The following is a 27,449-nucleotide window of genomic DNA, read 5'->3' on the forward strand; positions in this document are numbered from 1 at the left end:
CCCTAGTTTTTCCGAGCCTGACTAACAGGATTGGTGGATTTGATATGCTTCTAAGTCGATTAAAAAAGCAGATAAGAAAAAAGAATCAGTCTTTCCAGTAATGTTATTGCTGTCGGCACAAGTCATTTTCCTCTGGGGCGTGAGTTGTGCCACACCCTGTATGTGAGGTAAGGTGAGCCACTCAGATGATTTTAGAAGCAATTTCTAGTGCTAATGGAACGACAATTGGTGATTTCTACTCACACTCACTTATGAGTCCGTGTTTGACATTTAACCATAACTTAAGTGTCAAGGCATCTCATTAAACATGAGGTTGACATAAAGATATCCTTTACTTCCATATATTTTATTACTATCCTAAATTAAAAATCAAAAAATATTATTGTTATAAAAAATTTTTGTTCGGGGATTTGTGGAGACCCTGGGGCTCTCGCCCCGGCTGCCCCGTGGTAAATCCGGCTCTGAATTACCCGCCAGTCAATGTTAACAATTAACAAACCACAAAACTAACCTAACAAATTAGCCACATTTCCCCCTCCACTATTTGATCCAAAATTCTTAGTTCGAAGCTTGCTCGAGAGGTAACTCAGTAGGGGTGAAGGGGGAGGTAAAAATCTTACTTTGCCTCAATCAGCTGATTTCAAATGGAACACTACATTAAAGTGAGGCGAAGTGAGGTGAGGTAAGATTATCTAAGATTCAGCATAAAAGGAACGCTACTAACGATTCGCGCTTAAACTTCGTTCTACAAAAACTAGAGGAGACCGACTGCCGTATGACATCACCCCCTAAACCATAACCGGAATAAGGGTGGTATGTCTTTCGACCGCAAATTGAAAACTTCGACGTACACCACGTCGGCCTCATCTTGGCAAGTAAACAGGCCGGAGAGAGCCAAGAGTCTCGACTATTTAGAGGTCGTGACCAAACGTTACGCTTCTGCTATCGAACCTACCTTGGAAAAAAGGGCCAACATAACACCTCAAGTATTTTCAACTGAGCCGATTACGTAAGCACTTTCCAGAGCAGCTAACACAACACGTTGTAAACGCAAAACTCACCTAACGATCGTACATTCGTACGGCTTTTGATCGTTCAATTGTTGAAATATTGGGATATTCTTTCAAAGTGGGGTCGTCGTAGGGCTCAAACTCGTGCGCCATAATTTTAACACGACATAACACAACAGAATAGTAGTTTATTTAACGAGTTTGTGTGTAAATTGGGCCTTTTTTTGGCACGCGTGGGCCATTTTAAAACGCTCGTTTAATTTACACACGAACGAGTTGAATACAACGTTTTTTTGTTCGACGAGCCCCTTAAAGGCTCCAAATCGCTTAAAACCTTTAAAATTAGCTTGACGTTTCGTTTTGACAAGTTGTGACATTTATCAAAATCCGTTCACATATAATTTTTGTAATAACGAACTAACTGGAACTTTTTTTTTGTTAAATTTTTTTACAAAATATATGAAAATTCGACAGTTGGCAATGATTTAAAATGTCATATTATTGTCACTGCCAAAATGAATGAATTTCCAAAACGGAGTAAGGCATCAATAAGCAAGCAGACGAAGCAGCACATTTTAAAGGCTTTCAACAAAATTAAGAAAGAAATTACTCATGGAGATAATGGAAACGTAAATACGTAAAGTACAAAATTGTAGAAGCAGTAGCGAATATTTTTCGGTAAATCCTAATCTAAAATAAAACTCTTCCTAAGTGCTGCACAGGCTTCAGTCCCAGAAGTATGTATAGGATTTTAAATGAAGGACAAGAACAAGGCTTACGGGAAAACTTTAGCATCCATGACATATCCACAAATATTGTTAATTTGGTTGAAGATTCGGATTCGGACTTGAAAAACAAGCGACGATGACGAGGATGAGTAGCAAAATGCAAAATTATTTAATTGTTACTTTCAACTGCCTTTTCGTATTTGTGTAGTAACTTTGCTTTTTTCTTCAAAATAATTAAACACATTTAGTTTCACTATACTTTGAACTGGACCAGTTTTGACAGAACAAATGACGTGACCCATTACCTAACTTTTTAAAAGCCCAAATTCGCGGTAAAAAGATGTGTTCACAAGACAAAAGTTACTAAATTTAGTAACTCTAGTTCGTCATTACAAAAGTGAATTGATTATAGGAGAAAATTCTCAAATTCTGACAGTGTCGAACAAAAAAAAGTTTTTTGCACAGGTTTCTACGTGGAAATTGTAGAAAATCGACCAAATACTTTATATTTTTATTGAACAGAGTATTACGTTTAAAATCGATTAATAAACCCATCAACATGAATTAACTAATAAGGGGTTTTGTTATGATTGCGAGATTAATTAACTAAACCAGCGACTAGATACCTAACTACAACTAAAAACGGCGAAACGTCGAACTAAACGAGAAAAACGAGAGAAACCAACTCGCAGCGGCTAAAACGAAAATACTGCAAACATTTAGTAGCTGCCGGCGAATGTACAGCGTCGTCATAATAAAACAGTGTAAAAATTTAGTTTACGAATTGACAATCTCGTTAGAAATTATTTAACGTTAGCCTAAATTTTAAAATCAGTCCTCGCTTACAACTGTGGAATGTACTCTTTAGCGACTAACAAAATAAATCTGATTTGACACTGAAACATTTACATTTTATCCTCTGAGAACGTTTCGTATGCAAGCCCAAGCTTCTGAGTGTACATCGTAAATAATAGGAACACATAAGCCAAGCACGTCAGTCGGGAACAAAATGGTGACGGGAAAAATATTATTTCGAACGCAATCGTACATGTCCTAAAACACTCACTAAATAATTTACGAACTTATACGACTATACAGGTAAATCAATCAATTGATTATCAAAAAACGGTGGACGGGTCTGACGACTTTCAGTTGCTGCTGTCCATTTCTGGGTCACTTTCCGCGTCCGAACTGGAACTAACAGCAAGGTCCCCGGCCATGGCAACCCTGGCGTACTCGTCTTTGTCAATTGACTTGCAGAAGTGTATGGCATACTTTAATTTTTGTTGCAAAACATGCTGAAACAAAAAAGAAATTGCTGGTTGTTGGAGAGGAGCGCACCAGCGCCATCTGTCTCCTTGATTCCGTCCGCGTCACGTCGACCAATGCCGACACGGCTTGGACGCAACGTTTCCAACATCGTGGTCGGCTGTGATTCACATGTACAGGGCTTTCATAAATGATTCATGGCATCAGGTGTGCGGTGACTCCATTTAACATGGGGACATAGCTTCCTTGTGACACGAATCATTTACGAAACTCCTGTACACACAAATCCTCTTCTAGATTTCTAAATTTGACATTTGACAGTTCGCACTTGTCAATGTTTATTGACAAAGTCTTAATTGCTGTCTTCTCATTTGGCGAAAGAGTCTTTTTAGTGACTACCTCGTGCGGAAGTGGCAACCACTTAGTCCGCGATTTTTGAACAGTATAAGTGCACCACATGTTGTAACTGGCCCACCACGATGTTAGAACCGGTTTCTTTTTTTTTGGACTTTGACGTTACTGACCTTGCACGAGTAGCGAGGCATTTTAAGCAAGAAAAAGCAGGTATAACTCTCCGGTAAAAAGTGATCGGGTGGATTATACTTGTCCAGGATCTGTATGACGAAATCGCGACCTCGAAAGTCGGCTATGGTACGGGGCAGTCTCGTCCTACCCCACACGAATCGGAGGAAGAGGGAGCGTTCTTGATTCGTGAAGTCTTCCATCACCTCCCAGAACCACTGTATGAGAGGGGCGCTGCTGTCGACACCTGAAAAATTCCATTTTAGAAGATTTCAAAATTTTTCCATTGTCAAAATGCAGTACCCTTGTACGTCGCGACCGACTTCAGCAGGTTCAGGGGGATGTCAGGTGAACCGCACACCATCGTTTCCAGTTCGAAGCCGCTGAAGAGTGACAGGAGAGGGACGGGGACCACTTTGGACATACCGTCACGTACGGCTTTGATTTGTTCATCGAATTCGTGAAGTCTGCAACATAAAAAATAATTTAGAGTAACACGGTTATCTACTACGAAGTTTGTACACAGTACAGTAACGCTTTCGGGCAGGCAGGCTGGGGTATCCCCAAAAGCAAATACCAGTAGGTACAGTAACGCAGTGTGCTGTAGGAATTTGCCGGCTGCGGCATAGATTGTTGAAATACCGGCGGTGATATAATTGGTCGTTGTCTAAAACAAGGTGCTGCTAGATGATGTAATGTAAAATGAAAAAATTAACGCAAATAATAAATAATCTCTCATATTGGATGGTTTTGGATAACATTCCTTTGCTGTTTCAATTAAGTCGAAACATCGTAATTGTCAACGTTAGGAGTAAGGCGGTAATAGTTATTTATTATACGAGCGGGCTAAATCAATGTTTAACGAGCGATGCGTTTAACAGCGCGACCGGCGAAGCCGCAAGCACGTTAACATCGCAAGTTAAACATTCATTTAGCCCGCGAGTATAATACATACAACTGTTTATCCAATTTTACACTAATAAATCTCTCCAATTTGAGTTTATTTTTTTTTAAATCAAGTCCGAAGCTTGTGTCACTAATCACCTATGATTGTCGAGTTGCTGAGGGTGATTTTTTGTTGCCATGGGTTTATTGACAGGAGAAAAAAAATCGGTGACAGTGAATTATTTTATCCAATATTACTCCAAATAAAATTAGGTCTTTACGGCGTATCAGTGTGTAGAAGATGAAAATCTAGAAAATGGATGATACAATTATGGACAATTGCTTCCCAATACCTGTAATGTATGTATATGCCGTTCACGATTATTTTAAACACGCAGGAGGCCGCGATATTTTTTTGTTAGATTGGCGTCAGGTCCTGTCATATGACGTTTCGTTTTTAAATATTCGCATTGTTGTCAATTCCGTCATTAATTTATTTAATAAGAATTTACCCAGAACTGCCCATGTATGTTTCATTTCAATGTTGTATCCCACCTCCACCCGGCGGCACGGCAATTTTGCCGGAGTACATACACTATTACGGATAATACTATCAAGTAATAGTGCAGTGCTTATCAACATAATTACCGGCGTCTCGCCTCCGCATTTTGACTTTTTTGTGTTTTATGTTCTGTGTCAATGTTAAGGAATTTCCTCACGATGTGACATGAGTATAATAATATACCTTTTTGAATTTCAACCACCAATGTGTTCTCTAAGTCCAAAATTTTTAAATTTTTAAAAAGAGATTGCGGTACTATTCCTGTTGCTGAAATTATAAATGGTAAAATCGAAATTGTTTCTAAACACCAAAGATTTCTCATAGCAACGGACAGTTCTAAATATTTATTAATTTTTGTATTATATGTCTGTGTTATATTGTGTTAATTTGGAACAGCTATATCTAAAAGATATGCTTGCTTTTGTTGTTTATTTAAAATAATAATGTCTGGTCTGTTATGCTGAATGTGAATGTCAGTTAAAACTGTGCGATCAAAATATAATTTGTAATTGTCATTTTCTAAACAACTTTCTGGTTTATAAATGTAATGTGGTTGTGTATCCTTTAATAAATTGAATTTAACTGCTAAATTCATGTGTATAATTTTTGCGAATATATCATGACGTTTTTTATATTCGCTTTGAGCCAAAACGGTGCAAGAAGAAATGATGTGTTCAATGGTTTCCCCCTCAGTTCCGCAAATCCTACATTTATCGATGATCGATTGTAAACCGCATATGTGTTTTTTATAATTTCTTGTATTTATAACACGATCTTGTATTGCAAATATAAAACCCTCAGTCTCAGGATGAATATTTGATTTTTTAAGCCATGCATGAGAAGCTTGAATATTAATTTCTGGCTGTTCTAGCTCTTTAAAATATCTCCCATGTAAAGACTTTTGTTTTATATTTGCTATAGTGTCAGGTATATTTGGCCCAACAATATCTGAAATTATATTATCACTTAAATTTAAAGGTGTGTAACCTTTATCTGCTGAAACCAAAGCATTAAAAAAAGTGTTATCACGAGCTCTATTGAGAAAATAATTACAATGTTACGATTATTGTTCCTAATGCGTTCAATTATTTAAAAAATGTAACAACTTGGGAGCAGTGTTCGGTTGAATTATAACCTAAAATAGATTTATTAAGACAAATCACAATACTGCCAACTAAAATGTCAGATTTTCATAGATAGTCCGAATTTGAAATAATCGTGAATGGTTTATATAACGTAGTTTAATAAATTTTTTATATAATTGATTCAAAAAATTGAAATTCACGCATAGTTATCTGTGCATAAAGTGGGTCATTTTCTTACGTGTCTTTCTTTTTACATTGTTAGTAAGATCGAAACCATAGAAACCATACAAAACAGTGTGTGAAATGCAATTTCACGCATAAGACTATTTCTGTTTTTCATTTCAGGCACTGTTTTTTATTAGTGACCTAGCAACATGGTCACTGCATTGAAACTTCAGAGTTCCTTCAAAAATTTGAATTTTTAATTTCAATTTTTTGAATCAATTATAGAAAAAATATTGTTTATATTTCGTGCGCGAAGATGTTTTTGTGCATTCAAAGGCTTATACTGCCTCGACCTTCGTCTCGGCGTAAAAGACCTTTTCATGCACAAAAAACACTCTCTTCGCGCACTTAATATAAAAATAACTATTTATTTATTTTCTTTGACATTTATTTACTTGACATTTTTAAACCGCTAGCGAAATATAGTTATTTATGATGTAAGTGTTAAAAGTGAGATTTTATTTTGTAAGTGAGGTAGATTGGGAAACGAGCGCAGCGAGTTGACCAACCCCACGAACAAAATAAAATCACTTTTAACACGTCCATCATACATCTATTTTTTATACAACTGGTTTGCATTGCATTAAAAAACGCAGTCGTATTTTTGATGTTTATTTTAATTTCTGCGGCAAAAATCAGGTAGCTAGTCTTGTATTGACATTTGTTTATTAGAAACGTCAAAAAAGTTTTCATTACGTTTTGTAACACTAAAGAGTTTGCGGTAGCGCATTTTTCGTTATAAAAATTGTCGTTATGTTTTATAACGTCAAACTCATACAGAATTTATACCGTATACCGAATTTCCTTACACTATTTCTGAAAATAAGGGAACCAATCCGAAAATATTCCATTATGAAAAAGTGACAGTACTTATACCCAATTTCATATTAATGTCAAATATTTTCATAGTTTTGTTAATAGAAAATATTGTGCAAGATGCAGAAGTGTTCGAAAATAATAACAGGAATCTTAGAAAACATACCAAGTATTACTGAACAAAGAAGACGCTGTACGATCTGTGTCAGATAAGCGAATTTTGGTGTAAAATAGGTAGATGTTCTAAGTTTGATACTTTGTAGGTATAGTCCATTTTTTAATTATAGTCCGATGTATCAATTAAAAAGCAGAACAACTGTCATATTGCTATCTCTTTTCAACATAATGTAAACAAACTATTGAATTCTTGTACGTATTGTATTAAGCGTGTCCCACTATGCATTTCGCTTTAGCATGTGCGATTAGAGCAAGACGCGAATTGTACGTTTATTCCACTAGCGACGTCAAATTTTTAGGTTACGTTTTAACCACGTTATTTGGGATAATTTTGTTTAATTTTGCTTGAAATGTCCTCCGTATGATGCCAACGAAAAGCATGTGGACGGATCCTTTTACAGAATTTGTAAATTGCAAAAACAATATTGGAATTGCGCGGAAACTTGCAAGACTGGAAGTTAACAGGTAAGGGGGTAAACTAATTCATAGAGGTTGTTTTGTGTTCATGGCGTTGCCGAAACAAAATCTAGGAAGAAAGAAAGACAGTCTAAACGTGGTTGTTTAGTGCTGTTTTCAACAATTTTTAATATATCTGACCTATTAAGTTCATATGTAAATACCTAGTTATCAAAAGCATTCTGAAGGGAGCGGTTTTTTGAAAGATAAAATTAAAACGGAGGAATGAATTTGCAGAAATACCAAGAAAGCACGAAAGAACACAATATCTGTCTCATGTTGCCTAAATAAATTTTCAAATATTGGTAGAACCATGCACTGCTGTCAAATGTCGAAAACAGACGCAGGTCATGTCGACTTCTTGATTCGGACTAAGCTCATCGGACTATAATAAAAAAAAATGGACTATAGATCCAGCATTTGCACAGTCATTGTTATTTCATGCACAATGTACTGGAAATGGTATTGAAGCTAATGTTATTGAAGTCACCGTGGAATCTGATGTGCCAGTGTCTCACATTGAGCAACAAAATTTTGAACGCAAAGACACATCTGTAGTCAGTGAATAGAGTCTTTTTCTTTCCTCAAGATCCCTTTGTACCACAATATATAAAATAAAATAATTTCCGTCATCTTGTTCGATTTGACATTCTAATTCTGTCATTCTAAGAATCTGTCATCAACTGTTATCTTATACGTTACTATTTTTTTTTTTTTTTTTTAACCGCACAGCTGTTTCCTGCAATTTACGTTATATTTTGTTATACGGTAAAATTCTCGTATAACGTAACAGAAAATGCGCTACCGCAAACTCCCTACATTCCACATTATTGCATTCGTAAACATGGAATGCAAAGAAAACGACGTTAACGATGCCGATATCGACGACAGATTTCCGGCAGATATTGAAAAAGCGGCAAATAGAGCCACTTTAACATTTATAAATAAATAAAAAATAACTAGTGTTAAAAGTTTTTTTTTACTAGTGTTAAAACTACTTTTAACACGGTAAGTTATAAAGAGCAATTTTTAATCAAATTAGCTTCCACTAAAAACGTCACTTTTAATGTCAGTTGTATAAAAAAATGTTAAACCGCCAGAGGAATAAAAATTTTATTCGATTATTCATTAAACTTGTGCTTTTATCCGTTGTATCTAAGTATTTAAACATGACTTTATAAGGCAAAATTTGATAAAATAGATTTATTCTATTTTGGTCAATAATCGTCTTTATACGCCCCCAAATGAGGGCATAAATTGGCCTTTATGGCCCGGATTTCTCAAAAATCTGCCAAGCAACGGTTGGTTTAATTATTCAAACAATGGTATCAAACATAATTTGATTAAATAAAATCATACATTATAAACACAGTAACCCTAACAACATCAAAATAGCTAACTAAATTTGCATGGACACAACTTTTAGTTGATTTCCTTTAAGGAATACTAAATATTTGTTTGAATCTTTTGGAAATTATAAAATAGAATAAAACGTTGTATGTACCACGGGCATAATTGTCGATTATGGCTCTCGGGAATTTAAAAGCCCTCGTTCCTCGGGCTTTAAACATTCCCTCGTGCCATAATCTCCTGATTATGCCCTTAATACATAAATAACTAATAAGATCAAATATGGTTTGTGAGGCGCATTTGCGTCGACAGACATTGCGTATTGATAAGAACTGATAATAAATCTAATTTCTTGAACAATAAATAGAACCGATGTCGCCAATCGCCATTCAACTTTGAAGCCTTGTAAAGTGCAAACCTTAAAACGTAACTGTGACCAAACAGCAATTTTCTCTGCTCATTTTAAATTAATAGAGCTCGCCGGAATGAAAGGTACGAATTTTTTTAAATCTGACCGCTTTTTATCAAAATTAATTTCAAACCGGAAACAAGAACAATCATGTTTCTGACAACTATTTGGCTGAATTTGCTCTTTGCACAACTGTTAAAATGATTTTAATTGTCCTAATAACATATTTTTGTTGCAGGGATAAATATCAGCAAGATAAATCGTAACTTTATAAAAAAAGACGTCGCCATGATAACTAAAACGATACTCATCTCTCTCGCGGCGCTTGTGGTTTGTATACTTTGCTTTTTAAAGGGCTTTACCAAACGCAACGTAATGACTCAACACACAGAATGGCTCCAGATGATCGCTACCTAAATAACGCAATGGATAAATACAAAAAATCACGAATACATCTTCGTAAACAAGTGAATTATACTTGAAGCTCAGTTGCCGACACCACCTTGTGAATGGAGATTCCGGAATTTGTTCAAGACAAAGAACCAAAACTATGGAAGTCTCAGTTATTTCAGTTTGCAAAACCAATCAGCGCTTTCCAAATATGTAGCTTCACGTCACTCTCAATTCATAAAATGTAAAAGTTGTCAATATTGCATCACATCTCAGTTATTGCAAATTGCAAATAGTACGTCACCTTCAAGTTGTATCAAGTTTTACAATGTCCTTCCAATATCGATACGAATTCAATCGTCTAAATATGCTTTAAGTAAAATTAAACTATATTTGATAAACAAAAACTTTTAATCCCTTGAGGAAAATTTGAACAACAATTTTGATGATTTATGTGTTCTTTAGCAGTTAAGCCATATTTTTAGTTTGTGTTGGACGAGTGTATAATATTTTGTATTTTTTAACACAATAGACTATCTATCTCTATCTATTTTTTTTATCTATCTTCTTCCAAATACGATACAATCATCCTATTTATCCATTACAAACAATTGGTGGGATTCTGTTTTAAAATTTATCAACATTGCTATACAACAAGGTTGTAGTTGCTATGATATGAAGCTGTTGATTGATTTGATCTATGCAAAATCAATGTTGTTCGATAACAATATTGCTACATTTTGAAACAGAATCGCACTAAATATCACATTTTGCAAATTAAATAAATCACAACATATTTTCTAAATTCCTCGGTTAAAAAGTCCGCTTATGGTTACTGATAAAATTCTCAATCACAGATAAGCACGATTTCGAGTAAATTTCGTTATTAACGATCACAATTCCAATTGTGGTTCTTTTCTTCCAAAATCGAATTTTTTCGAGAAAAATCATAGTTTTGGCCATGGCGCTTCGCTTATTACGGCCGTAACAAAGCTCGGATTTTCAATGGAGCAATTGATTCCGCTAACTTCAAAAAATTTACCCTTAACCAACTCCATCTGTTAGCGAAATGGAAGAGAAAAATGTAATTTTAATTGAAATTATCCAATCACAATCATATACCGTGTTTATTTTGTTAGGTTAACACTTTATATCTTGTCATTTTGACGCAATAGTATTTATATTAAAAGACAAGTTTCATAAGACCAGTCTTGAAGCACGAATTCAAGATTAAAAAACGAGTGGCGTAGCCACGAGTTATTTTAAAGAATGAGTGCTTCAAGGTCTTATGAAACGAGTTTTTTTATACTATTTTTTGTAATTTGCCCTTTTTAAGCCGTTTTTAAACAAAAATGTTTACTTTCCTCGATTTAGGGATTTTCGTGGAGGTTGTCTTAATTTTAAAAGTGAAAATTTGATCAAGTCTTCAAAGTCGCCTTTTGTTTTATCCAAATTCTGTCACAAAACATGAATATGAAAGATAATTTTTCATGTACGCCCGCTGAAATACGTGAAATTCCCAAAAATACGGTCGCGAATTTGTTGCTTGATAAATCCTGATAAATAATTCTTTGCACATTTTGTAATTTAAACTGACACGCATGACGAATCAAGTTTTGCCAACCTAAAAATTTTCGTAAAATGTTCCGTGAAATAATGGCGATAAGGACATCCCAGATGACGTCGCGTTCGTTAATATGTCTATTAGAGAATCAAAATGGAGGCAAATTACAAAAAATAAATTTTCACGAATACGTTTCATGAACGTAAGAATAATATGTAATTTACAATAATCAAATTATGAAACATAATATTTATACAGGGTGTCTCAAAAATGGCGCCCAATCTCTTGGGGGGTTAAACTATTAGAAGAGTTGAGTTCAATTTCATTGTAATTTTTTTTTTCCTTTGGCTAGTTTCCAAGTTATACACATTTTAAAATAAGCAAACTTGGCAACATCGGTTGGTATGCACAATCAACCAAACCAATTCTTCTTTGACGTCAATGTTGCCACTGTTCTATTAGGGTATTTTAGTAGGTCATTACTCTAAAAAGAAGGACTTCTGTATTGTTACACTAGCCAAAGGGGTCTTGGAAAAAGTAAAATTGTAAAGTAATTTATAATTCAGCTGTAAAATTTGGTAATAAAGGAAATACATCTCTTTGAAATCACCATATTTAAGAGCAAGTTATACAAAATCTGTTGGTCCGATCAAATTTTGCATTGAGATTACCAGACTTCTATTCTTTAAGACCCTTAGGAGATTGGGCGCCATTTTTCAGACACCTGTATATAAAATGGAATTGCAAAATCTGAAAATTGATAGAGCACAGTAGAAAATTAAAAGTAAAACTATCTATCTGCAGGAAGACAATACCTTTCTCGCAAGTTTATAATTTTCAAACCTTCCTACTTGTGAGTTTATTCTGAATGGATTTCGTTTTTGTGTAATCTTTTTTTTTTCTAAACAAATGTTTAAATTGGTTTCATCACTAATTGGATAATAACTTTACAAATTTTATCTTTGTGTTTATCACAGGTAAACATGGAATTCTGTATTAAATTTGGATGCAAAGTAGTAACCAGTGGTTGACAAGGATTTTTTGGAATTAAATATGATAAAATTTGTGTGGCAATATTAGCCAACTCTTTTAAAAGCCCCACAAATTTACATCAGACCAGACCCCACGGTCTTGAAGCCAAACTAATCATAACAATGGTCCTGCAGTTGCTGTAGATAATAAAGAAGAGACATGTATCACAGTGAAATGTTTCATTCAGTTTTTTTTTATAATTACCACAAAATTTTATAATAGCTTTAATCTTTGTTTTTATAAATTTTGGATTTGGTTTGGAGGTTGCTGGATATTTGAAAATAACTGTTGTTATTTTCCCATGTTAGTACTATCGCGGCCAAAATACTTTGGTCGTCACTTTTTGACACTTCAAATGTAAATCAAGTATTAATGTCAATATACATGACAATTTCAAATTATTCTTGTCAAAAATATGGCACCTTCAGTTTTTGATAAATATAGAATCGTCTTACTTGCTTCTGAAGGTTGTCTAAACCGCGACCATGTTGATCTTTTGCTTTTGAACCTTGTCTCCGCAGCTGGGATTTACCCCACTCGTATGACACTGATAGATTAAAATAATTTTGACAGTAGTAAAAAATAAGGTTAAACATCATAAAGTTTGCTTTACAATTGAATGTCATTTATGTCACATTTACGACCAAAGTATTTTGGCCGCGATAGTACTTCAACTTTGATGAAATTCAAGGAAATGCCAAAATTAAGTAAAAAACCACTCTGTACCACCCTAGAATGTGAACATATGGACCAGCTGTATAATAATTTGACATCAAATCATAGTTAAGGTTATGTTCACTTCTCTTCCCGTACCTTTCTTCCGCGAATTCATTTTCAAAACAAGTTAAATGAAAAATTAGCAGAAATCTTTTTCGAATTTGAAATAAATTCTCGCTCGTCAGGGCGCAGGCTCAGTTACATTACAGTTACATTAAAAACATGTTGACACTCAGTGTAACTAACCGTATTATCATGAAAATCACTGTTTGGCTCATACCAACATGACAACGTTTTGACAATTGTTTATTAAAAAAATTCAATTATAAATTATTGTGGCAATTTTTGAGGTTAGCCGAATCAATCATTCAGGTACTTTGTTACGGCCGTAATAAGCGATGCGCAGTTCAGATTTAGTAGGCCATGTTTTGGCATTTTACCGACGCCACCTGGTGGCCAAAATTTGTTTTAGCAGTGCCACCTGGTAGTCGATTTACACCACAAAAATGTCATCCGAACGCGACACGTTCAAAACTGTTCTCAATCCCGTCCCTCACCTGAAATTGAGCGCCAGTCGGACGTACTCCAGTCGATTTTCGAACGTGATCCTCTTGTACTTCGTACTTAACGGTACGTCGGTACCGCACGACGACGGCGTCGAGAACGGCATCTCGAGATTTTGGAAGAGCGGTTCCTCGGAACCCATCTCGCGGATGCACAACAGTCCCGGGACGTAGTCCCTGTCGATCTCGGTCAGATCGGCCGGCGTCAGCTCCATCCCGGCCAGTTGTTTCCACACAGGCTCGGCCAGGTTCAAGCTGAGCGGCGAACCGGTGCGGATCGCGATTCCCATCAGCACCCCCAAAAACCTGAACATGTTCAAGTTGAGACACGTCTTGGACGACGGGTTCAGGATGAAACAATCCCGGTTGGGGCCGGCGTCGTCGCGCCCGTTCGGTGTCGGAATCAACAACGGCAAGGAACCGTTTTGGAGTTCGTCGCACATCTCGGCGATGCTCTCGCTGTAGCCGCCGCCGCAGTCGTCGACGCTCTCCCCTGCCACACCAAAAAACAATCCAGGTGCACAAAAACGAAGCGTCGAACTTACCGACGAACTCGACTTTCCACACTCTGTGCGGCAGCGCCAGCGTCTCGGACGTGAGCAGTCCCAACTTCATCACCATCTGTCCGAAAACCGATTTCATTCCGTCGACCCCCGCCAGGCCGCCCCTCGACCTGGACCGCTTTACTTGTATCCTGTTCAGTTCGATGACGGGTCCGTGGTGTTTGTCGCGCACCATCGTCGCCTGGACCACCTTCCTGAACGTGGCCTCTTTGATGGTGTAGATAAGGATGCTGCGCAGCTCGTGCAGCGAGTCGGGCCCCGTTATGGGAAACATCGTGATGCACGGACAGATCAGCTCGGCGAAGTGGTACAGGAGGATCAGTCTCCGATGCAGCACCCACGTCGGGATGTCTTGCAACAGGTCGTACTCCAGGGGGGCCACGGACGGGAGGCGAGCGCACGCCGAGCTGGCGTTGTTGGTGGACCAGGCGAGCGTGTGCGCAGACCCGCACGCCACGTTCGTGATTTTTTTACCCTGAAGAGCCGACACCAGTCGAGGTCTCTGGATGGCGTTGGTGGTGTCGTCGCCGAGTTGTCCCTCGTCGTTGTCCCCCCACGTGAACACCTCCCCCTCGTCGGAACAAGCCACGCAATGCAACGACCCCGTCGCTATGCTTATTATTTTTTTACCCTGCAGCGCCGCCACCTTCTTGGGTCGCCTGACGTGCTCGCCGGTACCGTGACCCAACCTGTGATAATCACCTTTACCCCTGCAAAACAAAAATCGATCACAACCACCCCTCACCGCGCAAAACTCGAACGCACCAAGTGTAGACGCTTCCGGATCGAGTCAAGGCTACGGAAAACTGAGACCCACACTCGACCTTGACCACACCTAGACCTGCGAGACTTTCGATTTTTTTGGGAACCTTGCACCCGTCAGACCCTCCTCGTCCCAATTTGCCGTAGTCGCCGTCCCCCCAGGACCACACGTTGTCGTCGTCCGTGATGCACAGAGTCTGGGCGTCACCGGAGCCGCAAGCGACATCTATCACCTTATACCCGACCAACTCCTCCACCAGCTTCGGCTTGAGCTGGTCTTCGCTGTCGCCGTGCCCTAGCCTGCCGTACCTGCCCTTGCCCCAGGTGTACAGCTGTCCGTTGGAGGTGATCGCGGCGGAGTGGGCGCCACCGCACGCCACATCCACGATCTCGTAGCCGTGCAGGGCTTCGACCAGTTTGGGATTTTCGCAAGCCCTGCAAGTGCACCGGTCAAATAAAATCGAATCGAAATTCAAACGTGCTCACATTCGACCACCGTGACCCAGCTTTCCGTCGTCGCCTTCGCCCCACGAGTAGACGTCGTTGTCAGCGGACAGCGCCAAACAGTGCTTCCCGCCGGAATTGACGGCAATCTTTTTGATGAAAACGTGCTGAACGGACTCCAACAGAGTGGGAACCAGGACAGAGTCGGTGCCGCCAATTCCAAGTCGACCTCCGGCACCATAACCTAAATCAAATTATTAGATAGTTATGACGCCACGCGATTTCTTCTGCGGCCACCCATCCAAACACCCAAATTGCTTAACCTCACTGATCGAACGATGACAGTGGTGTGATAGCGATTTGGCCCCCATATTTATCGAAATCATTTAAAAACTATCACCTGTGGCATAAACCTTCCCGTCTGGGGTCACAGCGAACAGCGTCTGCTCCCCGCCCAACAACTGCACAGGTCTCAGCGTTGACAGCGCCTCGCAAGGCGTGGGAATCTTGACTTTGGCGCCCTCTATACCGCCCAGTTGGCCTCGATGATTGTGTCCCCATCCATAGATCGTACCAGAGCCGCCCCACGACAGCGTCCAGTCTTCGGGTCGCCTGTAATTCCACTCCGATCTCACCGATTCCCGAAAAACCGTCACACTCACCTGTTCAACCAAATCAACAGCTGTTCGTCGTGCTCCTTCTTGAACAAGTCGTGCCGTTCGTGCTCCCACGACTCTTCACCCGTCAAATCTGACAGTTTCTTTCTGACTTCCTGACAGAAATTGGGCGGCAGCGGCGTGCGATTTATCAAAGATTTGGCAACTCTGGAAGCGTGGCAGAACTTTCTGAACCATGACCACTTGTGGTTGTCCGCCAGTCCCACCATTTTGTCGAGTTCTAGGTCGCAAGCCAGCGCCACCAGGACCTTGAAGAAGTCCGAGTGCATCAGATGAAGTCCGGCTCGTACCGAGATGTCTTCGTATTCGTACTGGCGCAACAGAGCTTGAGGGAGCTCTTCGAGCAAACTCCCCAGAGCGCTGTCCGGAGCTTTGAGTTGTTCCAGTTGCAAGGTGACTTGTTCGGCTTTCGCTTCGTCGCCCACCAACAGTCTGTGCAGTCGTTGCAAGGCCCACATCCGGTGACTCGGAGCTGTAGACGAAACGTTAAGAATCGATTTCCACTTTTACGATCGATTTACCCAAGAAGCTGAGCTGCGAACACGCCGCCAACGCCGCCGCCAGTCGACACATCAAGGCTGAATCGGCTGTGGGGTAGAGTCGCGCGTCCAGCAGACACATCACCATGTCCATCGAGGGTTGACTGAGTACGGCACGATCCGAGCCGACCTCGCTCGGTCCGTGATTGGAGATGACCGGATAGACGGTGAAGCGCCACCCCCAACCGTTCACCGAACTGTCGCTGGTGAAGGTCCACCGCAGCTCGTCGCCTAAGTAAATGCCACTTCTTATGACGTCAAATCGATCGAATGGGACTCACCTGGGATTCGCAATTCCGCGGACCAATCGCTCCACTCTCTACCCGACCTGGTCGCCACCACTCGTCCAGATCCGTCGGTGATCTGCAACGGATCGTGACGTCGCTCCGTCGAACACCTCCTGTCGAATTCCACCCTCAGAGCGTCAGCTCCTGGAAGTCGCACGTGACCTGCAAATACGATCCGATCACACATGGTCTCGCTCGAATCGACGAATCGTACCTCTCAACGTCACGTCATCGATGTAGGGGTGACTCGACTCTTGCACCACCGGATGCGGAGTGCTCGACAGCGACTGAGTACTGTTCGCGGTGTCTTCCAGTTCTGTAACGCACAGCTCCAACAACATTGCTCCAATAGACTTGTTCGAACTTCCCAAAGCTACAAAATATCGAATCCAATACAATACCTAAGAAAAATAAATTGTCTTACTTATGAGGACCGAAGACAGAATTTCTTTGGCTTGGTCGTCTTCGATCCTGTCCGCCACGGCCAACTTGAGCAAATCGACCAACAATCTGGCGTCGTTCTCGGTGAGTAACGACGTGAACTCGTCCAATCCACCCAGACCGCTGTCCCCGATCACCTGAAATCCATCGATTAATAACGTGTCGTTCCGAAACACTTTTTACCTCCGCGTGTGAAGTCAAAGTTGCAGCGATGACCGACATGGCGCTGGTGGACATTCTGGAGTGCTTCGACGACATACTCGCCGAACAACTGCTCGCGGTCATGGATTGCATCAGTGCCAACGGATTCTCTTCGTTTTCTGGTGTCGTCTGGTGACTCTACAAGTCGTTTAATGCTCCCAAAACACTCAGGGTCGGTTGCACAAAGGTATATTTGCATTTTAAACACTTGTGATGTAATATACTATTTTACACTGCTGCCAAAATCACTATGACGTACTGATACAACCTTGGACATTTGTGCAACCGTGTCTCCCATTGAAAACTCGACTTACATTAATTCCGACAATTTCCGTGATGGATATGGGAGCCTCGCCGCCTCCTAGCGTTATCTCGCCGTCTTTGTTTATCAACGAGCCACCCCCGGCGAGCGAACGATCGTTCGGCGAATCCGGACTGCCTGTCTGTTGCAAAATCACAAATCTAACCACGTCTGACAATTACTTTTCAATTCTTACCTTCACATTGGCATTCTTCATGTTGGTATGACTGCACAAGGCCTTGACAATCGCCTGTCTCAACTGTTGTATGTGTATGGCGTTCAGTATGTGCTGCAATGCTTGTTGCTTGGCCGTGTTACTCTCCAAGGACATCACGATACTGCTCAAACTGGGCGTCACCTTCGCCGTCTGCCTGTTCGTAACCTTCTCCCCTTCGTACAATTTCAATATCGACGCTCCTAACGGATCCTTCGCCACGGGAAAAATCACCGGTTCGACCTTGCTGACGACCTGAGTGTCCTGCAGGGTCCAAGCGATGGAGTGCGAACTCCCGCAGGCCACCCTGTTGACGTGCACGTCCTCCAACCCGTGCACCAGCGCCGGCTTCCTGTTCACGATCGTCGATCCGTTGCCCTGTTGGCCGTGGTCGTTGTCGCCCCAAGCGTACACCTGTCCGGTGTCCGTCACGGCTAAACAGTGCAACGCCCCCACAGCCACGTGTATCACTTTTTTGTCTTTCAAGGTCTCGATGACTGTGGGCTTGCGGACGTGCTGGTCGCACCCGTGGCCCAGCCTGAAGTAGTCGCCCTTGCCCCACGTCCACACTTCGCCGCTCTTCGTCAAGGCGAGCGAGAACTGAGCGCCGCACTCGATCTGGACCACGTCGAGAGAGTTGAGTCGTTCGATGTTGTGAGGGACGTTGCAGCCTTCGGAGCCGCCGCGGCCCAACTTACCGAAGTCGCCGTCGCCCCACGAGAACACAAGGCCCTCGTCGGAGAGGGCAAGGGTCTGGGCGTCGCGGCTGCCGCACGCCACTTGGACTATCCTGTGGCCGGACAGAGCTTTCACCTGAAACATTCAAAAATAAATATTTCTTCGTCTCTTACTTCCACCGAAAACTTGCCAATTTGGGTTTGAGTTGTGTGATGTTGTCACCGTGGCCCAAACGTCCGTACTCCCCTAGGCCCCAAGTGTACAACTCCCCGCTGCTCGTTATGGCAGCCGAATGGGAACTACCGCACGCGATGTCGCGAATCTTTTTGCTGCGCAGCGCTTCGATCATCCTCGGCTTGTCCAGATTTAATCTGTTGCCGTGGCCCAACTTGCCATCTTCTCCTTCGCCCCACGAGAACACCTTCAAGACAATATCTTAATCGAAAGGAATCTTGACCGACATCACACTTACTTTTCCGTCGAGGGTCAAGGCCATGGCGTGCTTGCCTCCCGAATGAACTGCAACTTTCTTGACGACGTACTGACTAAGAAAGGGTATGGGGCGCGGGTACGGCACGTTGTTGTTGTGCCCCAGACCCAACCGGCCGTTCGTTCCTTCGCCACACGCGTACAGCTAAAATCAAATCATTAGGAAACTACAAAATTTGGGAAACATCCATAGGTTTACTTTTCCCTCGTGCGACACTATGAACAGCGATTTGGAGCCACCGGCGATGTGGATTGGCCACAGTTGACTCAAAAAGTCGGACTGGACGGGTAATTTCACTTTGGAACCTTTCATCCCACCCAGTTGGTCTTTGTCGTTCAGGCCCCAAACAAAGACGCGACATCCTGCAGGTGGACAAGGCTCTCCGTTCGATTCTTGTGCTAAAATAACAATCAATCAATCATTTTGTAAAAACTACGGTGACATTTGTAGCAGCGCCTCCTAACGTATAAATCTGCAACGTTCCGTCCGGTCGGTATTGAATCAAAATGACGTTTGTTGCAGCGCCTCTAGCGCACAAATTTATAAACTTCTCTTGTGTCAAATTATCGCAGCAATCAATTGATAATTATTGTAAATTTGAATTTAGTGGCAAATCGTGCGCCGTCAGTACTTACAAACATTCGCGGTTGACGGTCCGGGTCCGGGGACTTGCTCCTGGTTCAAATCCCAATCGTTCGCGAGGAACGAAACGGAAGTTTTCAACTCGCCGTGCGACTGTTTCTTCACCCCAACTATGGTCATCCCGTGAATCTTGCAATCGATGCCGTTGTTTCTACACTTGGCGATGTTAATCTCAATGATGGGGTAGTACTGTGAGACAAAAACGAAAGTAAACAGACTTGCCGACGTCGCAAAGTCGTACTACCTTGTCCAAGTTGTACAACAGGAGTACCGAAGTGTCGTGATTCTTAACGTTGACGTAGTTCAATTCCTTCAAAGAGTTCAGGGTGGTGCCGCCGTTCACTACGATCACGGACGGCATGTAACTGTTGTCGGCCGGATCGACACCGATCTTGAGGCTCTTGACGACGATGTCCGGATAGATTTCCAGTCTGATCCAGTGCTGCAAAGCGCAATTAAAACCGGTCCACACTCGCACTAGCACCTACTTTTCCTTGACTGCCGCAGCTCTGCCAGACGGAGCCCGGAATTTCAAACCTCGCCGCGTACTTGGTCGAAACCGTCACGTTCCTCACGCACTTGCCCCAGTCGGTGATGAGCTCGCCCTCGCCCTCGAAGGTGTCGTGTCTGCAGTACTTCCCCGCCTTCCCGGCGTGCACTTCGTTGCCTCCTACACCCAAACACGACGTCACTCTCATTCCTCACCTCGCACCACCACCGTACCTGGTTCGTTTATCCTGTTGAAAGAGTGCTTGTGGTTCCTCTTGGTGTAGAAGCAGTTCTCGCAGAAGTCGAAGTTGTCGCACACCTTACACTTGAACCTGGGCCCCGAGATCGGCGAGACGCAACAACCGTTACAGGCGACGCCCTCGTGACACGACGGTACCACCTCGATTTCGGAAACGAGACCCAACCAGTTCTGCTGCTTGGGGAAGTCGACTTGCACGTTTTGCCCGTTCGGTGAAATCCCTGCCAACGTCAAATTTACTCAAACCGCACCAAGTCAGTCGCGGTACTCACCGGCAACTACGCCGACGCTGTCGTGGGTCACGTGACCCCACTTGTACCTCGGTGTCGACACGATGGACTTCACTCTGACCTTGTCGCCGATTTTCAGCGTGCTCGGACTGGGCACGGACGGCGGGAAGCCCAACAGCTCCACGTGGATGAATCTGACCCAGTAGGTGCTGACGCGGTGTTGCCAGTTCACCTGCAACACCACTTTAGTCTTGTCTCATCGGACATTAGTCCTAGAGACCTGTAGGTTCAAGTCGTGGAGACCCTCCCTGTCGACCTTGACGACTTTTCCGATGTCCCCCAGTTGCACTTCTTCGTAGCCTTTGCAACAACGCACCAACATGCCGACCTCCACGTTGTCCCGGACGTACATGGCGTACTCGTCATTGGACAAGAATTGAGAACGACGACAGTAGGTCTGCGCCGAAGATAACTCGTCGCCCTGACGGAAAATTAAGAGACAACTCTAGGGAAAATTCTGAATTGTTTTCTTACAAATTGTACGAATGGTTGCATCGCGTTGCCGTTGTCGTACGAGACGGATTCGGTGTCGGATTCGCACATCGAACTCAGCGACTCGGTGTCCGAAGCTGCAACTTCGGGGTGTTCCAGCAACCAACAGACGATGGACTCGGGTGTGGTCAAGTTGTCCGGTCCTATAGCTACAAAAGCGATAAGCAAAGAACCGATTACGACTCTCGATTACGATTTCTCACCTAGAGATTTGATCGCCGTCTCCACCGCCCTCTTCGTGAATCCCATCTCGACGATCTGCGCCACCATCGGGTGCACCGGCACGTCCTCGTTCATCTCCTTCCTTTTGTTCGTTTTCTCGCTGACGACGCTCTTCACCGAACACTCGCTGTTCGGCGTCTGCACCTCGCTGTTACACCTGGTGCAGTACTTGGGCGTCGTCTTATCCGTCACGACGGACCCGCTCGATCCGAAATTCCCCTCCGCCGCCAAGTACTGGCTCAAGTTCAGCGCTGCCAGCTGCATCTCCTGCGACCCGAACCCCGGCTTGAGCGGACTCGGCTGCGTCGCCTTTGCCAACAACTTCTGTATCAGCAACACCGGCTGCTGGTTCAACTCCTCCTCGATAGACTGTTGCTCTTGCGACTGGTCCATACCGTTGATGGCGTGCTTCAACACCTTCCTCAACTTGTACTGGTTCAGATTCAACATTCGAGTGGCGTTCAGGGCGCTCAGAGTGTTCTGTTGGGTGCGCAGGTACGCCGCGTTCACCTGGCCGTGGAGTGGCTTCCTCTCGTGACTGTTGAGGGTGCTGTTCTGCCTGTTCAACAACAGACTGGCCCAAGTCTTGATCAGACTCTCGCCCAGAGGCATCCTGTCGAAGTTGAACTCCAGTTGAGGCATCAACTTCAAGTTGGGAAGGAAAACTTTTCGATTCTCTCCGGTCTCGTGGATTTGGACGCAAAGTTTGTCTTTGGGAGTGACCCGGACGATCGTCCCTCTCAAACCGTCCACCTCCGCCACGCCCCCTATCCTAGGTCTGACGTCCCACGCCCCTATCACGGTCAAACAAGCGATCACCATGTAGTGTTGCTGGTCCGACGTGTTTCCATCGTTGATCATCGACATCAAACAAGTGTCGCTCAAGAAATACGCCGCCAGATTCAACTTCTGAGCCAAGATGGCGTTGAGGACTTGATTCCAACCCACCAATCCGTGCAGAGACCTCAACAGGTAGATTATCTCTTGGGCCAGAGTGCTGCTGTGCGATTGGGTCAACAGGACGAGCGATTTCGTCGCCGATTGGGGCTTGTTCCCCGTGTCGTACGAACAAGTCAGAATTATTTTGCCCAGAATATTCAACAACTTCTCTAGCAAAGTTGGTATCTCGGAATTGTCCATGTCCCACGACTGCAGCACGGTGTGGAGAAATCTCACCGAAAATATCTGTTTGGGGAGATTCAGTTCGTTGCCACCTACACTACTGAGCGCGGACAAAAACCCCAACAACATGTTGATCCACGGTTTCGTGCTGAAGGCTCTGCACAGCTGTGGCGTCTGCGCTACGCTCCTGACGAGAGTCAAATTGCACCATTCGGATGTACTCGTCGCGTTGAGAGTCGAACAGTACAAGCTGCTCAATCCGTGGATCGTCGTCTGGTGGAGATTCTCTTGGGCCAGTCCCGCACTGATAGAAATGTTGCGGAGGAAGTTGATGCTGCCCCAGCGCAGCAGCTTTATGAGTTGACAGTCTACGGACAGACGGACGTCACAAAACGCCTTGAACAATCACCGCCACTTACTTTGATCGTTGCTGTCATCGTTGTCGTTCACCGTGGTGACGGGCGACGGCGGAGCCGCCAGGGCCAAGTCGTACTTGCCCTCGATCCCCATCCTGTAGCTGTTGGTGGTGCCGTTGGCCCACTCGACGCGGACCCAACCGTCGTCGCCCAGTTCGCCGATCACGCGACCCTCTCCTGGCGGACAACCGTCCTGAAACGAACAACCTTTCGGTTTCTCCCCCAACAAGTGTCGCCGGCTCTCACCTGATCACCCCACTTCCAGTCGATCCCCCTTACGACTCTGGTCCCCAATTTCATCATGCTCGCCAGTTCGGGACCGCTCATTCCCGATTTGGGCATGTTGCTGTCGATGATGTCCGCGTACAACACGTAAAACTCCGACACTTTCCTGACGACAGTCTGGTCGCAACCAGTCTGCTTCAAAAGCGCCAAGACCGAACTGATCACGCCGCTGTTAACCAGCGGACTGAGCTCCAACGATATGTAACGATTCGAAGCCAAGATTCCCAAAATTGACAAGATCATTCTGGCCCTGGGAATGTCCCTGAGGAGCGTGTACGTTCCCAGATTGAGCGTGACCTTGGCGCTGCCGCTCTTCGATTTGCCGGTCTTGACGGGGACATCTCGCAAAATGGAGTTCCTCAGATTCTCTATGCACCACTCGCTCACCGACAGTTGAGACAGAAGAATTTCAGTCTTCATGAACGGCGTCACCAGTTGGATGTTGTCGAGACAGTGTTGGGTACTTCCGGATTTTGCGTCGAGATTCAGATAGCCGTTGATTATCGAGTATTTGACCGAATTGAGCAAATGATTCTCGTGCAGCAATCGATTTATCATCCACAGTCCCTGCTTCCGGGTCTTGCAACGCTTCACCTACAAACGCGCCAACTGTAACGTCACTCTAGTGCGTCGAGAGTACGGAGAGGGCGCCACCGTCTGACATTTCCGAAACAAAGTTAATTTTGACATTTTTTGTTTCACAGCGAACGCCCCCTCGTGTACAACCGACAAGACAGAGATTCTTACTTGAAAATACATGGCTTTTCTCAAGATCTCCACGTCGCACGTGTCCTGCATCACGAAGTCGAGAATCGAACTCATCAACTCCAAATTCTCCGAACAGACTTTCTTCATTTGCTTTTCGGTCAGCTTCGAGACGATCCCACTCAGCGCGATCTCGTCCTCCAGCTTCTTCTCTTTGTCTTCTTCGCTCTGTTCAGTCCTGGCGTCGTTCTCGATTTTCTCGACGTTCCACTTGTCCTCCAGCTCGACGCAACTCTTCGCATTCTTCTGTTCCACCTTGACTGAATTGGAATTGATCGATTCCGTTCGACTCTCCGGCGTCTTTTGAGTCCCATTTTTTATCTCGTTGTTGACATCGTCGGTCTCACTCTTCGACTCCGAGATCTTCCCGTCCGACGCAGTCTTCTTCATCGTCGACTTGCTCACGTCCTCGTTCGATTTGTGTCTTTCGCTCTGCGACTGTATCGTCGCGTTGACGATGTCCTCCGGTTTTTGTATTTCTGAAGTGTGTCGACCACACTTTAGGTCCTTGATCACCTTCTTGACCAGAGTACGCACTCGCGGTTCCTTGTATAAAATGTTGACCTTCTTGAACGCCTCCATCTCCACACTTATGCTGGGTCTGACGTCGTACAACAAAAACCTGCACTTCTCCAACAGCGGTATGCAGATCTCTTTGTAGCTCTTGTTCAGTTCCTGGCGCATCTTGATCAAATTCCACTTGGTGGTGTGCACCAGCTTGATCATTTCCGCTATCGGTTTGGGTACTTTCGCGGTGGGTTGCGTCGGATCTACAGTAAAAAAATTGTCGGAATCGTATCCACTACTCTACCTCTACTCTAACTTCACTTACATGCATCTAAAATCGGCAGTAAAACATAGCCCAATCCTAAATGTTTCAACAAAACGGCATAGAGAACTCTACCGATCTCTTCTATGGGATGTTCAAAAGAAAAATCCACTCTGGTCAAAAAATTGTTTTGCTTTGAATGCTGCTCTACTACAGCGAGAAATGATATAACGTACGTGTCCTGATGAAAAATCATAATTCAAAACGCTAACTCTAGACACCGACGTCTCAAGTGACTTACAGATAAGCGACTCTCTGCCAGAGCGTTGATAAACGAGTTGATTCGATCGATCGGCAACTGAAACTTCTTCGAGACTCTCTGAGCGTCGTTCACTTTCGGTTCAGTCGGGGTGTTTTCAGTTGTCGAGTTGGTACTCCTCGACTCTCCCTTTTCCTCGCCGTAGGGATTGGGCGGTTGGTCAACCTGCGAACGACAGTGATCAGCGCCAACTTCACACTAGTACTGCAGGTACCTGTAATCCAGCGCGCAAAAACTTGGCGTTCAACCATTGGTTCGAACTGATTTCGTCCGGTTGCAAGGGCAGACTCTGGCGCAGATTGTAAGCGTGCAACCCCAACAAGTAGCCAAGATTTCTCTCGGTGTCGAACAGCGCCGCGTAAATGTGCAGACAATCGAAATTGCTCTGGGGTAGTTCGGGTTCCGGTTGGCAGTACGTCCCCACCACGTAGTTCTCCATCATTTGCAGCACCGACAGGTGATAGGGGGAGCTGTTGAACAGTTGACTGGCGTCCTTTCCGGCGTACTTTTGCAACAGTTCGACGAACGAGCCGTTGTCACATCTGCAACATGAACGTGACTCGGTTGCAAGGTCGCTTTGCAACTGACCTGAAGTCTTGCACGTCGTAGACTTTGTTGTTGACGAGGACCCAGAGGCCGCCGTCCATGTTGTGGTTGTCCAGATCGGCTTTGCGTATCAGGGGGAGATCGTCGTACGATTTGTGACAGTGGTGGGTCTGGCGCGTTTGTGACACCCCCCGCCACGAGATGTCGTCGATGTCGAAAGCTTCGACCTCTGGTGACAACCGGCACAACTTGTCCAGGGACTTCACAGTTTCGCCGAACAGGTTCAACCAGTTCACCGACGTCAGGAACATGTTCACTTCCGATTCCAGCAGTATTAAACTGACGATCAGTTCGGGCAACAAAATCCCTAAAAAAATATATAAATCGTGAGAATACATTCTTCAATTAATTTATAAAATGGATCTTTATTGGTGTAGAACGTCGCAACAAAGCCCCCATTGTGATTTTTATCGTGCAATTGTATTTTGGAAATTATGTACCCTGTGCCCGTACATATCAGTGGGAGCCATTAAAGTATTTTCAATTGTTTTTTTATAACCTTTTGTCAAAATTCTCAGTTCAAGTTCAATATTTCACTTAAAAATGAAACAAATAAATGTAACAAGTTTAACGTAGGTAACAATAGGTGCCAGAAAAACTTGAAGTAACTAAATGACACGTTCGAAGTTAGAAACAAGTTGAAACTTGTTCGCCTCGTGATACTCTACTGTTCCAATTACGGCAGATCAAATCGTGACTGTTGATTACTTTTGATCACTTCGTTTGATTTTTTTTTGACGGTTTGACACGAAGACCAAATCGTGTAAGGTGAAGCGTTCCTATAAAAAGAATGGACTAATGAAATTTCACGGTAATTACCTAAACTGAAGTGATACCATTATCACTTAAATGGAATCAGTTAATCACATTAAAATTTCTCCAGATAATACTTTGAATGCAGCTCAAATTACCCACGACTAAACTGGAGTAACAAAAGAATTTTAATATGTATTCATGTCAAATGTTCGATCTTATCGAATCCACAAATTAATTTTTTTCGATCGATCAATTTTAACAAACTTATACTGTACGAGAGACTCTTTAAAGCAAACGCTTTGTACAAACTTTAATCGAAAACACAATAATAGGTGGTAAGATTTGTTTCTCTTTCGGTTTCACTTTTTGTCAGGATTATTTTTTGATTTATTATTTACGTTTAGTAACTGTAGATTGCACATTCGCCCAGTTTTTATGTGGCACAACGATAAAACAATAACTCGTGATGATAAGTCGACGTCAACACTTTAGTAATCATTTATAAGATTTATTGGCGAAGAATTAGCTACAGATAATTGATGGGAAATTAACTGTGCATTGCCAATTCGTTTCTGGTGATGAGAATGCCTTCCAAAAAATAAAAAAGAATCGACACAAATTGAGCTTGCCTAACGAACAATAATGATTAAGCGCAACTGT

At 43.1% G+C, this 27,449-nt stretch overlaps 1 protein-coding gene and 1 long non-coding RNA gene across 3 annotated transcripts in view; one reads left to right on the plus strand and one right to left on the minus strand.

The window, feature by feature from the left end:
* Positions 1-2,235: 2,235 nt before the first annotated feature.
* Positions 2,236-27,449, minus strand: part of HERC2 (E3 ubiquitin-protein ligase HERC2) — a 41,900-nt gene continuing 16,686 nt past the window's right edge. The window contains exons 15-48 of one of the 2 annotated variants that reach the window (XM_069056020.1): positions 26,016-26,340; positions 25,642-25,969; positions 25,410-25,592; positions 25,172-25,349; positions 24,322-25,109; positions 23,536-24,168; positions 23,293-23,482; positions 21,733-23,241; positions 21,512-21,678; positions 21,258-21,458; positions 21,020-21,209; positions 20,723-20,968; positions 20,488-20,669; positions 20,244-20,441; positions 19,993-20,188; positions 19,556-19,755; positions 19,340-19,501; positions 19,058-19,288; positions 18,172-19,002; positions 17,989-18,117; positions 17,657-17,803; positions 17,457-17,610; positions 17,247-17,405; positions 17,027-17,194; positions 16,728-16,976; positions 16,192-16,678; positions 15,930-16,141; positions 15,572-15,773; positions 15,089-15,520; positions 14,306-15,033; positions 13,755-14,253; positions 3,833-3,996; positions 3,532-3,776; positions 2,236-3,036 (exon numbers count right to left, since the gene is read on the minus strand). In XM_069056020.1, the coding sequence (XP_068912121.1) occupies positions 2,887-3,036; positions 3,532-3,776; positions 3,833-3,996; positions 13,755-14,253; positions 14,306-15,033; positions 15,089-15,520; positions 15,572-15,773; positions 15,930-16,141; positions 16,192-16,678; positions 16,728-16,976; positions 17,027-17,194; positions 17,247-17,405; positions 17,457-17,610; positions 17,657-17,803; positions 17,989-18,117; positions 18,172-19,002; positions 19,058-19,288; positions 19,340-19,501; positions 19,556-19,755; positions 19,993-20,188; positions 20,244-20,441; positions 20,488-20,669; positions 20,723-20,968; positions 21,020-21,209; positions 21,258-21,458; positions 21,512-21,678; positions 21,733-23,241; positions 23,293-23,482; positions 23,536-24,168; positions 24,322-25,109; positions 25,172-25,349; positions 25,410-25,592; positions 25,642-25,969; positions 26,016-26,340 (11,063 nt within the window). In that variant the 3' untranslated portion in view covers positions 2,236-2,886. Of the gene's footprint in view, positions 3,037-3,531; positions 3,777-3,832; positions 3,997-13,754; positions 14,254-14,305; positions 15,034-15,088; positions 15,521-15,571; positions 15,774-15,929; positions 16,142-16,191; positions 16,679-16,727; positions 16,977-17,026; positions 17,195-17,246; positions 17,406-17,456; positions 17,611-17,656; positions 17,813-17,988; positions 18,118-18,171; positions 19,003-19,057; positions 19,289-19,339; positions 19,502-19,555; positions 19,756-19,992; positions 20,189-20,243; positions 20,442-20,487; positions 20,670-20,722; positions 20,969-21,019; positions 21,210-21,257; positions 21,459-21,511; positions 21,679-21,732; positions 23,242-23,292; positions 23,483-23,535; positions 24,169-24,321; positions 25,110-25,171; positions 25,350-25,409; positions 25,593-25,641; positions 25,970-26,015; positions 26,341-27,449 lie in introns of both variants that reach the window. The other variant, XM_069056018.1, reaches the window with a different exon arrangement.
* Positions 7,362-10,430, plus strand: LOC138136748 (uncharacterized). Its single transcript, XR_011161416.1, has 2 exons — positions 7,362-9,577; positions 9,733-10,430. It is a non-coding gene; the product is annotated as an uncharacterized lncRNA (long non-coding RNA).

The sequence above is a fragment of the Tenebrio molitor genome, chromosome 8, assembly GCF_963966145.1.
Source record: "Tenebrio molitor chromosome 8, icTenMoli1.1, whole genome shotgun sequence".
NCBI classification, from domain to species: Eukaryota; Metazoa; Arthropoda; class Insecta; order Coleoptera; family Tenebrionidae; genus Tenebrio; species Tenebrio molitor.